Source organism: Lichenostomus cassidix, chromosome 4 (genome assembly GCF_008360975.1).
Source record: "Lichenostomus cassidix isolate B80296 chromosome 4, HeHo_3.0, whole genome shotgun sequence".
Lineage (NCBI taxonomy): Eukaryota > Metazoa > Chordata > Aves > Passeriformes > Meliphagidae > Lichenostomus > Lichenostomus cassidix.
Genome location: NC_139484.1, coordinates 1,643,696 through 1,656,179, shown reverse-complemented (window position 1 = coordinate 1,656,179; position 12,484 = coordinate 1,643,696). Strand labels below are relative to the sequence as shown.

Here is a 12,484-nt window from a genome sequence, read left to right as displayed (position 1 = left end):
GCAACCGGAGTAACTCTCCTGGCACTAAATCACTACCAGCAAATGGCATTTCACAGGGGCCTAAAAAAAATAAAGTGTGAAATAACAGACACCAAGGAGAAGATGTAGCATGCCCTCAATAGCAACAACTGCTCCTAAAAGATTTAACAGTGACAATATAGCACCTATTTTTAAAATTGGAATTGAGGGAAAACAGAAGAAAGAGAAGTCAGGCATTTCAGTTATAATTTCTCACTTTTGTATTCCATTTTACCTTTAATTTGTATTTTTGTTCATTTTTCACTTTCTCAATAAGCTCTTTCCTGATATGATTTTTTCCCATTTTTTCATCAGTGACATATTTCTGGACAAAAAACCCTTAGTATTTGAGTACTCTAGCACATTCTGTTCAGTCATCCCTTCTCCCTTTTGCTACGTAACTTCAAATTTTCCTTTTTTGACCAGCTGTAGTTAGGTATGCTTGAACTTTTCTTCATCACTTATCATAAATCATGTGTTTATTCTTTATTAATTTTGGAGTTTCTGGTTTCTTCTCTCTAGCATTTATTTTCTATGACATGTGATTCTTGACACGTTTATGCAACCTTGAGCAGAAAGGCTGCATTCATCAGCTTCATTCCATTCATGGAGCATTAAAAAGCTACTTTATAATTAAGTGACACCTTCCACTGGAACATCTCCTTTGGCAGTGGCAGCAAGAGCCTCTGAACATCTCCTGCCCGAAGCAGCTATCATCCATCTTATCCACCTCTTCTGGAAAAGCACAGCAGGCCAGAAAGACACAACCCAAAGGCTCCAAAGCTGGATGACACCACATTAAGGACCCACGCTCCCAGTCAAGTCAACAGGACTTGTTTAATTAAGACAACGAGGCACAAATGCAGGACATCTGTATCCCAGCAATTCCAATCCATCCTGCCTGGAGGCAACCAGTGAGCAGTAATGGGGAAAATGTCCTCCATCAGATTAACTCAATTAAATCGAGTAGCAAATGCCTGTTAGCAGCTCTGTGTACACTACACAAAGCATCCAGTGCTAACAATTAATGTGTTTAAAACTAGAATACCATATCAAGTAATACCTGTGAAAACATTTTCCAATTGTAATTGGATTTTCCTTTTTTAATTCAGAAAATCTCATTTACTTTTTCAGCATAAGGAAAAGCCTTTATGAAGACTTTTTGAGCAATAATGCTTCATGAAAGTATTATTTTTTACAATTATTTCTCTTACCGTGCTCAAAACATTAAAGACTTATTTATCTTCTAATACACATGAAAAGGCTGATAAATGTATGAAGAAATCATCCAGTTTGCTCATTGTGAAAGGAGCTTGCTAAATTTTTGAACAAAGGAATTATGTTTATTATCTTTATTGGGAATAGAGCATGGGGAGCAATTGACCATCAGCTGTCCTGAGAGAGCTCTTCAGTCATGTTGGGACAAAAAGCATAATAAAGAAAATATTTTTTAAATCTTGGACTCAGGCAGCTTGAAGTTATTCTCAGTTTTTTTCTCTTGTCTTAAAATGTGCTGAAGGTAGAGACAAAGCTGTTTGTTCATCTTCTGCTCTCTACATATTTTACCCTGTCCATGGTGAATTTATAACATCAAGCAACAGGGAACACTCCAGGTTCTAATTTCCCAGGTCTGGGCAAGCAAGGTGTGGAGCTAGTGCTAGGAAAATTTTATTTTTTTGAGGATGTCACCAGCTGGGTGCTTCAGAAAGATGCAGTTTCTTTATCATCTATACCACCTGTTCAGTTTCCTATTATTTCAGGCAGGTGCTCTAGTGAAGGCAGCATTTACAAACATTAATCCATTTTTTTATTTGATAAATTGTTCTTAATGCGAAACAAGGAACATAATAGGTAGGAGGCATCACCCTGTCTTCTGGTGTGTTTTGGAAGACCAGACAAGTTTCATGTCACTGAAAACAAGAGAGCAGTTTTTACAGCTGGTTTCCCTACCACGACAAGGTCTTTTTTCCTGATTCAAATGTACATTGCAAACTTTTGATTGAAATTCCTTCTGATCACATAAGGAAGAAGTTCAGAAGCCTAGAGTAAGTTATCTACAAATTTTTAGCCAAAAAACAACCATAAAAAGCAATTGTACAAATCAGGCCCTTGAGAAATTATCTTTGTTACTGCTCACCAAATTCCACTCAAAGATAATATTTATACACTTTGAAATATTTTAGGAATTCCTCGTGTGCTTCAATAAATTGTTTTAGAAATTTTTTAGTCACCAACAATACGAGTTCCTGTATCACACAATGAGCATATAATGACTTCAATTCAGTATTTACTTTTATTCTACTTAGCAGCGAACGCCTCAATTTGCTAGGTTTGTCAGGCTTGGATGTTTGGAAGCAGTGTCTGACAACTCAGATCTATCTTAAAAAAGCTCACTGAATAACTTTTAGAAGTGAGGAGGGAAAACAGCATCATACCTGAGATTGTGCATTGATATTGGCACCTTCCTTCACCAGAACTTTGACAACTTCAGCTTGTCCTGCTAAGGATGCGATGTGCAGGGCGGTATTCCCTTTCTGTTAGAGGGAAGGGGAAAATCAAAGTTATTATTACCCTTTTCCAGGAATCATTTCAATAGGCAGTTTTTTACAGCCTGCGGAAAGGCTGAAGGAAAAACAACTTATCCCACAGGTGTTTTTTCCATTGCGCCCATGAGTGAAAAGACTCTGGATATGATAAAGTCAATTACTGATTTCCACAGATTTGAAAAAAATCTACTACTTGGAGCTATACTAATTCCGCTCAGAATAAAGAGGGCCTGTCACTGGACATAAGGAAAATCCAGCATTGCAAAAAACTTCTAATGCTTCCCCTCTACTACAGTAAAAATTATATTTTCCTCTCCATTTACTTCCAGTGAGCTTCAGCAAAGAAGACTCCCAGGCCATAACAGAAATAACAGTTTAAATATCAGTGCAGTATTTATATTATTCTCTTATTTTTTACTTTTTGGGTTCTTTTCTGTATTTCTCACATGTATTGAATAAACTTACAGACATGTATGAATTACCTTAGTGGCAGAATCCACAGCTGAGCCTCTTTCCAACAATTCCTGTACCAGTCCCACGTGGCCTTCTTTGGCTGCCAGGTGCAGAGCATTGAGTCCATTCTGTAAGCACAAGGGCCAGATCCATTACAAATATCAGATACACATTCCTACCTCACCCTGGGATAAGATGAAGATTAGGAGCTGGAATACTATTATATCTCTTAGCTGTCTGTCTACATAAGTCAGATACTTTGGACATGGCTATTTAAGCTGAGGCTCTGTGGGACAAACTTCTCCGATAACATTCTTCTCATAGCAACAAGTACAATCAAAACAAACTGTATTTTCTGAGTATCCAGAGAAGATTCCTTCCTTTCTAATAGCTTCCCATTTTCACAGACTACTACCTTGGGCATCTCCATGGAGCCCAATATTTCAAAACCTGAGTGCATTTCTGCCTCACTTTACTGCAAGCTCATCCAGCCCTGCTGAGATTTTATGAATACTGAGAAATCACAGGACTTATCCTGTATAAATTTGGCTATGTCTATTCAGTCAGGGTTATTCCATGCTAACATAGCTGTCCTGAACCCTGGTCTCTCATCTGGGATAACTGGTATCAAAAACCCAAAAGCACAATTAGACCAAAATGGCTGTTGATCACTTTTGACTTCCAAACTGATCCTTGATCTGATACCTCTGCTGGTGTCTGATGAGCAAGTCTTCACTAAACTTTGAGGTTTTGCAACCTCAGTCAAAATGGAAAGGGAAATTAATTAAGTAAAAGCTAGTATTGTTGAAAAGATAACCTAAGAAAGTCAGCTAAATCTTTTCCACATTAAACAGGAACAGGATAGTTTATCTCATGAATTCCTGCCATGGAAACTTAATGTTCTTCTTCCTAGTATCCCCATTCCACCCAAGGGGTAAAAATAAAATTGCAATCTATTGTAGCTGAATTGCCAACCTGTTTTTCACAATCCTAAGGTATTTTTCATGCTACATCAGGCAGGTGACACCAACAAACACTGCCATTCCCTCCAGCATTCTCCTGGTTTCCATATTGCAGTCATCAGGAGCAATATTCAGGTATTTGAGTAACCAGCAGCCAATTCAGCACCATAATTTTTATCACTTTCCTTGTCTCTGAGCAGTTCAGAGTAATTTCAATTATGAAATAAACAAGCAACTTTCTCTCTTTTATTTGTCCATTCATGGAGGCAGTTCAAGTCTGGAATTCCCCGTGGGATTTTAAAGCACTTAGCACTTCACAGGAGGCATTTGATGGGAGTGGGTCCAATGGCTTCAGACACAGCAATCCAAATGCATTTCTGCATTAACTCCATTTAATTCCACATCCATGTAAGCAGCACAGGCAGATTTTGTGGTCAAATTCGTAAGTGGAAGTATGAGAAAAGCACAGGAACTAAAGAAAGCTACAGCCACAGGCTGTCAAAAGCACAGGAACACCTTTCTGCAGCCTGGTTAATGAGAAATGTGGTTTCAAATCCCATTATGTGGGAAAAACTGCAGCAACCAGAACATCCTTATTTCAGAAGAACACTGTTACTATGGAGCTGCAGAGCCCAGGGGCAGCAGCAGTGCCATGTCCTGGTCAAGGACAAATCCTTAGCCAAAAATATGTGGTGAGGTTGACCATAATCACCAAGATGAGGAATACTGCACATGTCAGGGAGTATTTTTCAGGCTGAACACGTTTCAGAAAGCTCTGATCATTCTTGGTTTTTAATCTCAGCTGAGTATCAACTAACCATAATTACTACCTACAGTGACTGAGAGCTTTGAAAGAGTATTTTGTAGGGAAACGCACAGTGTTGCTCTCACTGTTTAAGAACAAAGACTCGTTCTCATATCTGATCTCACAGATTCTGCCGTCAACACTTTCCATGGGAATACGAAGGGCAACTTGTCCTCCTCACAGTGTACACAGCTGATGTATTGCTGTGACATGTTATTAACCTTCTTCACTCTTTGGGAACAAACTGAAGTCCACAAACAGCAGAGCAACTGCAGAATTCACAACCAACAAATGCCTCTGAATGCAAAAGGATGAGGATAAGCTTCTGGTTTAGTTTACCACACGCCAAAACATGGAGAGAGCAAGGCTTGTCCCAGTGCTTAACCTCTTAAAATATTTATATTCCTACCTCTGAGACACATATCTGCCAATGCCACATTAAGCACCTGAAAGTTCATATCACTACATAGATTAAGTGAGTTTCTTTGCAACATAGGACTTCTTTTTAATTCATTAAAACATGAGCAAAGTGAATAGTTGAGGTCAGTAAAAAGCTTACAGGAAGAAACTCTAGCTTAAAAGTAGTACTATAGACATTCAAATTCCATAATTCTTTAAATAAAGCAAGCTGGGGTAAGCAGTAGCAAGCCCTGCACTTTAAATGCTGAGGGTCAGCACAACCGAAGCCTTAAAGCAACTTTTGTTCTGTTTCTCCCTAATCAGAACCAACGCTGCAATTATTTCCCAGCCCACATGGCTGATCCCTGCTACTTCGGATGATGGAATCTCAGATTTAATCAATGCAACTCCTCCGTTCCTGTCAACTGGATTTTTGTACTTCAGAACAACAAAGGTTTCTGACACATCCCTTTTTCTCTCCCATGCCCACCAAAAAGTTGGGGAGGGTGAAATTAGTTGTCTGCTAAGCAAAACCATGCAGCATAAGGACAAAGCCTGCATGTGCCATAACTGCCTTTCTTTTGGAGGCTCCTTGGTAATTTTAACTCTCATTTAATAATGCAATACTAAGCCTTCCAAGTGGGTTCTTGTTTCCCAGTGTTTCCCTGTAGCATCTGATTCCCTCAATTCTCTTTGTCGTGTACCATTGAGGCAGAGACTTCAATGCTTTGTATCCCGTGGAGTGCTACAAACCTGTTCCCACACCACTGACTGTTCACAGCACTTCCTACAGTGCCTAGGTATTTTCACCACACTGGAAAAGTCCAGGGGTTTCTTGGACGTCCTAAACATCACCAGCCTTTTTGAAGCCAGTCCAAAGTCAGTCACTCTTTCCCTGTAAGACAGGCACTGTCACTGCTCTTCTCTGGAAATCACCCTAAGAAGTCCCTGCTACCTCTGCCTTTGTATTCAGTTGCCTCATGGAGTGAACCTCATGGAATGGAAGCTCTTTCATCACTGGTTTAGCATCAATTCTGCTGTGCCATTTGCTCCTTCTAGGACATCACCCAGATCCAACTGCTTCTCCTATTCCTGCCTAATCCTATTGTGCCAAAGTAAACTGACACCACAGAAAAGCAATGTCTTGGCAGAGCATCAGATTGACCTGTATTTCAAAGAGCATTTCAATCAGCCAAGTCAGCACTCTGTGGGCTTTTACAGCCTTCCCTCTACGCTCAGCTCTAAGTGACAAGTATATACAATAACCTAGTAGTCCTAGAAAGCTCGACTCACCTTCTGTTGGTGAGACTTAGTGAAGATCATTAAGAACATAAAAACGTAGGGATGGGGGAAAGAAAGTGTTTGAAGGAAGTTGGGAAAAATTCTATTATAACAGCCCAATAGCAAAGTGTAACTTAAAAACACAATGAAAATTAAAAAGCTTTTGTGACTAACTCTGTATGGTGGTGCTAACTCCCTTTGCCAGCAGAGGCAGAAACTAAAAAGCAGTATTGTCATCTTTGTTAAATTCAAATATTTTTCTCTCTTTAATAGTGGCTCTGCAAAGGGTCTCCTCTGAATAAATCTCTTGGGGAAGTAAAAAGCACATGTGGTCAACCTCTTTTCAAGAAAGATTTAGGAAAGGGTACTTTAGAGGGCTAGACATAGCTTTCTGAAATCTGAAGGTTTGTAGAAGTTTTTCCTAAAACTATCACAAAGAAATTAAGTGGATGGCTGAAAAAAAAAAAATAAAAATGTTATCAGGTTATGAAAACTGTCCTTTTATGTTGCTCTATAGTCTAGGAACTCAAGAAACTGAATTAACCTACTGTGTGACATCAAATGCAGTGCTGCCGACCTCATTATGCTACAGTGCTCCTTCAGACTAGAGCTGGCACTGCTGGGAGAGGCAGTGCCTTTCCATTTGGAGGGAAGGAGGGAATAATTAACAGCTGTGCTCTGTCTCACTGTCACTGAAGGAAGAGAGACCAATCGAATTAAAAGGAAGCCTACAAAACAGGAGCAAAAGCCAAACTGACAGAAATTTGAAAAGCCTTGGAGCTGGAGGCCCCAAAACTACCCTAATATTTGAACCCTGTTCTATTCAAGGCATTAGACTTCACAGAGGAATGAAGAAGACTTTTTCAAAGCAAATGCCAAAACCCATTGAACTTTGCCTTCCAAGAAAGAGACTGTATCACCCTGAAAAACTGACAGGTCTCCAAAGACAAGATGGAGAATGTTATTTTATGTAGCCTTTGGATCACCAATTCAATTTCAAAACCCAGCAGGCAGCTGATGAACTCTTAGAAAGGTCAAGACTTTAGGGTCTAACTCCTGCTGGAACCTTGGGCTGTGCAAATGCACAATGTAAGATTTTACAATTTTTACAAATTACAATGTAAGATTGTAATTGTTTTGCTAATCAACATTTTGAACATGATGCAGAAGCAAGTTGTTTTCTCTTGCTACATTAACTAGAAACAATAACCACTACCTTAAAAACTACATTTGTAGCATAGAAAAAAACAGCTCTAAAGAAATCAGAGATTTCTAATGACTATTGGTTATCTATCCTATAAAATACCAGGAATTAGATTCTTTTAAGGCACTTTTCTTAAAACAGGGCAATTTTGTCCCCTGACATTTCTAACTCTCTCCAGAAATAAAAAGAATTGATTCATGACTTTCAGAAAAAACAACAGTGCTTGAATTCAGATTAAAGTAAGCAATTTCATAAGAACTGAACTTGTTATGAAGGTAACATTCAACAAAGCATATTTAAGTGATACATAATTATTAACTATATAACTCTATTAGTAACTACTTGCTGCTCAGTATATCCAGAAACATTGAGCTCCATCTTAGTTTAGCAACAGTTACATTGGGAAAATACTTTGTTTATCTATAAAGACACATCTTTCTGAAAACTCAGGATCTGAGAAAAAAAACATTAAAACTGAAGAAAGAAACTCCTGGTGTTCTCTCCATTCAGGAAAGCTTATACTTAACATCATGTATGGTTTTCTCAGATGGAATCTAGTCTAAAAATAGCATTATGCTGTGAAAAAAAATACCCTGCACATACAAGGTTTCACTTTTAAAAGACCATTGAGATATCTCACTCTTAAAAATAAAACACTCCCCTGCATTTTGCACAGACTGTGTTTGCTTCTCCCCTTAGACAGCTGGAACACAGTAACATGGACGCCTCTGTCAAAGCCAGAGGAGGAGGAGGAGGAATAGCTTGAAGGCTGCAGTAGCAGCTGCTATGGCTTATTCAATACTCCCTGACCCTTAGCAGAGCGAGTCTGCTCCCACTCCCAATAAAATTTACAATACACCAGTGATGCTCAACCAGTGGAAGCACTGAGGGTCTTCGTTATCAAAAATCTCAGTAAGCAATTTTATATGGCACCAGAATTGGGAGTCTGCAAGAAGTTGAAGTGCCTGGTTGTGCTCAGTGGATGGTGAAAGCTCTGATCTCACCTACCCAGTGCAAGAGGAACTTTGTCAGCAGCTGCAGGGAGGAAGCACCTTCCTCAGAAAATAAATCTGCAGCAACCTCTGTCATATTCTTCTCATAACCAGCAAGAGAATAAAAACACTGGGAGAAAACCCTGTAATGTTCCTAAGTAATTATCATATTAACAGTGCTCTGTCCTGAGGGTGAACCTCTTTGTTAATACTGGTGCTTATAATAAAGATGGAAAATTTGCTGGATCTATTAGAACATAAGAACTTGAGTCTAGTTTTACTATCTCCTAACTGGGCAACTTGAAGTTTGCCAGGTCATGTCCCCTATAACTCTGCAAGTTTTTCCTTAACAGTAAGCCTTTTAATGGAAACTTTCTGCTGGACAGTAAGACAAGAACCTTTCTGTACATTTTCAATAAGCAGAATATGAGATGTCCCAACTCTTATCTTCCTCATCATTAAATTCCTTGGCACAGCCAAACAGATCTGCTCTCATTCCTGCGCCCTAGCTTCCATTTGACACATGCCTACTTTAATCATCTGCAACTTTCCTTCAGCAGAGGAGATGATGCCTCCAAATATTTTAGATTATTTCGTTTCTTATTCTTCCATTTACTCTTTTTTTTTTCCAAAAGAAATAGTGGGCACAGTTGTGCGGGTTCACTTCCAAATGGCATAGCCATTGTCCAGTTAGTGGTTACTTTGATCAAATCTGGCTATGGGTTAGGGGAAAGCTGGACACCACAAAGCCTGAGATGTCAAATTCCCCATTAAAGAAACGGCAGTGATTTCACTAGAAAGCCAAGACACTTCTCAGAACTGATGCAGACATTTATTTGCATATTTATTTTAAGTCACAGTTAGAGTCTTATTAAATTTGATGGTTCTAGTCACTTAAATAAATGTAGCAAATGTAGGTCCCTAAGCTATGAAGCCAAAGTAATTGGATTTATATGACAGACTACAAAAGAGCCAAGCCAAAACATTCTATCACATTACAGTCACATCAATGGTGAAACTTCTACAGTGTCTTTTTACGGCAGTAATAACTTTGCTGAAAGAGGAGACAGTATGTTAAGCACAACATTTAAGTACCTTTATGTTATGTTATAGATACTATTGACCAGTGATAAAAACACATTTAGTCTGGTGAAACAAGGTGAAAGCCCATGGCTACCCCTTTGGCCACCTGAGAGTAACCAAACCTGCACTGGCAATGCAGGTGAGGGACAAGATTTTAATCTGCTTGGACACGAGTTATTTGGGCAGCTACAACAGCACCCACTCAAGTGCTTATACCCCCTGAGATCTCATAAAAATTGCAAGGAAACCCTCAGACTCCCACACCTGAGCTCACAGGGGATCAGGTGCTTCACGTGGGATGGCTAAGGAAAATCCATGGGCTGAGCATGCCACGTTCAGTGGGATAAAGAGATAAACAGTACTTCTTTAGTGCCCAGGTTTCTTGCAATTCACACTTGCAAACTTCTGTCCTTCAAATATCTTACCTGATTACAGGTGTTAATGTCTATTCCACTTTTCAGGTATTCCACTACTTTGTCCAAATTGCCAGCTCTGGCAGCTCGGAGAAAGCTTGCATTGCTGTCAGACTGTAAAAAGAGAAGAAAAAAAAAAATCTACAATTAGCTACTGCTCAAATGAGAGTGGAGCTTCATCAGTGTGAAAGGTTTCCACATTTTATGCTGCAGGAGAACAAAACTGTGAAATAACTGACTTTGAATTATATCTGCATTAATTAGCATATTTAAATTAGGCAATAATGGCACAAAAGAACTGCAGACCTGTCACAGTGAGCAAAATAGAGCAATAATCGCTGACATTCAAAATTTAGCAAGAACTAAAAAAAAATTTAAATCAACCAGAAATCATAGTAACAGATACTGTCAACAAGAGAAAAATAAATGTATCAAATTGCTAACCACAGTTTTCTAGGGAATTATATATATATGATCTCTTTTTATAAATATAAGTTTATACATTATGTATTTCATGTATGTTATTGATAGATTTGTATATATGTTATTTACAGATTTAGATACATTATTTTTAGATATATATGCCCAAAGTGGGCAGCACTGTTCGTGTAGCTAACCTTAGAACAAAGCGGATGAAGTACTCAAGGCTGAGTATCTAAATCCAGGATCATGTAAACATTTCCTCCCCTAAACTGCTTGCACTCATACATTAAAAAAATGTTTAAAAACCCTATAAAAATATGTTTTCATTTTTCAGCCAGGTGGTGGGATGTACTGTTAAGCAACAGAGTGGGAAACGTCTCAGCCCTCTCGCCTTTGTCTGTGATTGTGATGTGAAATTACATTGGCTGTTTGAAACCAGCCCAGATTTGGATGTTCCCCCACACAGGTAAACCGGTTACTGAGACCCCTCAGACCAGGACACAAACCCAAGTCCTGCAACAGAAGCAATAGGTACACAGAATAAACATTTGGGACTGTGTACAGAGACACCAACCATCCTCCCAGTTGAATAAATCGAGTGGGAGTGATTGCAAGGAGCAGGTAAATAAGCACAAGAGCCTGTCTATGGGGGTGTGAGTACAGAGAGAGAGGACAGCCCGCACTCCGCCGGACTGGGACTTGCCGTTCCACCGGAACGCCTCCAGACGAGCGTGTTCTCAACCAATCCCACCTCTCTGTCACACACACCGGGCAGAGCCACTCTTTCACATCATGAGAATATCCTAAAAGCCTCCCACTTTCAGCCACTTATTTCAGTTGCCCAATCCATTCCAATGCATTTATTTCAGTCACTCTGCTTATCACACTGCATTAACTCACTTCACAATCCCCGATTCCAACCTATTTTAATCTGCAACAGATGGGTATCATCAAAATGATCCTTCTTACAACTGTGCTACATGCCAAGACAAAAATATTCTTTTTTAGATTCCTTCCAGCAAACTTCAGCACATTTTCCACATCTCTTACTGCTAGGAAAACAGACCTTTCTAAACTTGCAGCAGGGGGAAAGATAAGCAAATGCACAAATTTACAGTGACAGGACCTTTGGATAGCTGCAGGCCCGAGCCAGGGGAGTATTTGGATCAGGTTTGATGCCAGTGCAGATTTTAACAGGTTAAGTGTTGTAACGTGTGTCCTTCCTGTCCCTGACCCCGCCCCCCTGACCCCTTCTGACTGGATGTGAGTCAGGACCGCCCCCCATCCCTAGAGATAAAATCCCCAGCAAGATCCGGAACAGCCTCTTTGGTTCTGGACTCATATGGAACCTGTACCCTCCCTTGCCTTCCCTTCCCCCTCCCCAGTCTCCCCACTCCTCCCCTGTTTTCCTCAATAAAAACACCATGCAGACCAGGAACCAAACAGCTGCCTTTCTAAACCTGCAACGCTTCTACAAGGACCGCGTCTGACCAGCCCCACAGCTCGTGGCCATGGAATGACCATCCTGCGTGTTCCGGTTCTGGGGCAGCCCTCCCCCGCAGCAGGGGGGGCTGCCCTCAGGTTTTGCACTGCTGCAAGTGGTGGAGAATGCGGGCAGCGGTAAGGACTTGCCTAGACACGCCGGGGAGCAGCGGAGCCCGCGGGAGCTGGGGGGCGGCGGGAGCCGGCGGTGCTCGGGGAACGGCGGGGCCGGCGGCGCAGCCGCGCCGGGCCGGCCCGAAGGGCCGGGCTGGGCAGGGCCGAGCTGGCCGCTGGCCCGCGGGGCCCACGCCTCCCCGCCGGCCCGCGCGGGGCTGCGGCGGAGCGGCGAACGCACGGCGGGGAGCCGCCGACGCGGCGGGACGCTGCCTGCGCTGCAGACGGAGACCACCCTGGCCGCGTGGC

General features: G+C 40.9%; 1 protein-coding gene across 4 annotated transcripts in view; it reads right to left on the bottom strand.

Moving 5' to 3' along the window:
* Nucleotides 1-12,484, bottom strand: part of ANK2 (ankyrin 2) — a 188,313-nt gene that overhangs the window by 107,422 nt on the left and 68,407 nt on the right. For all 4 annotated transcript variants that reach the window (XM_085057566.1, XM_085057567.1, XM_085057565.1 and 1 more), the window contains exons 2-4: nt 10,169-10,270; nt 3,047-3,145; nt 2,454-2,552 (exon numbers count right to left, since the gene is read on the bottom strand). In XM_085057566.1, the coding sequence (XP_084913692.1) occupies nt 2,454-2,552; nt 3,047-3,145; nt 10,169-10,270 (300 nt within the window). The remainder of the gene's footprint in view (nt 1-2,453; nt 2,553-3,046; nt 3,146-10,168; nt 10,271-12,484) is intronic.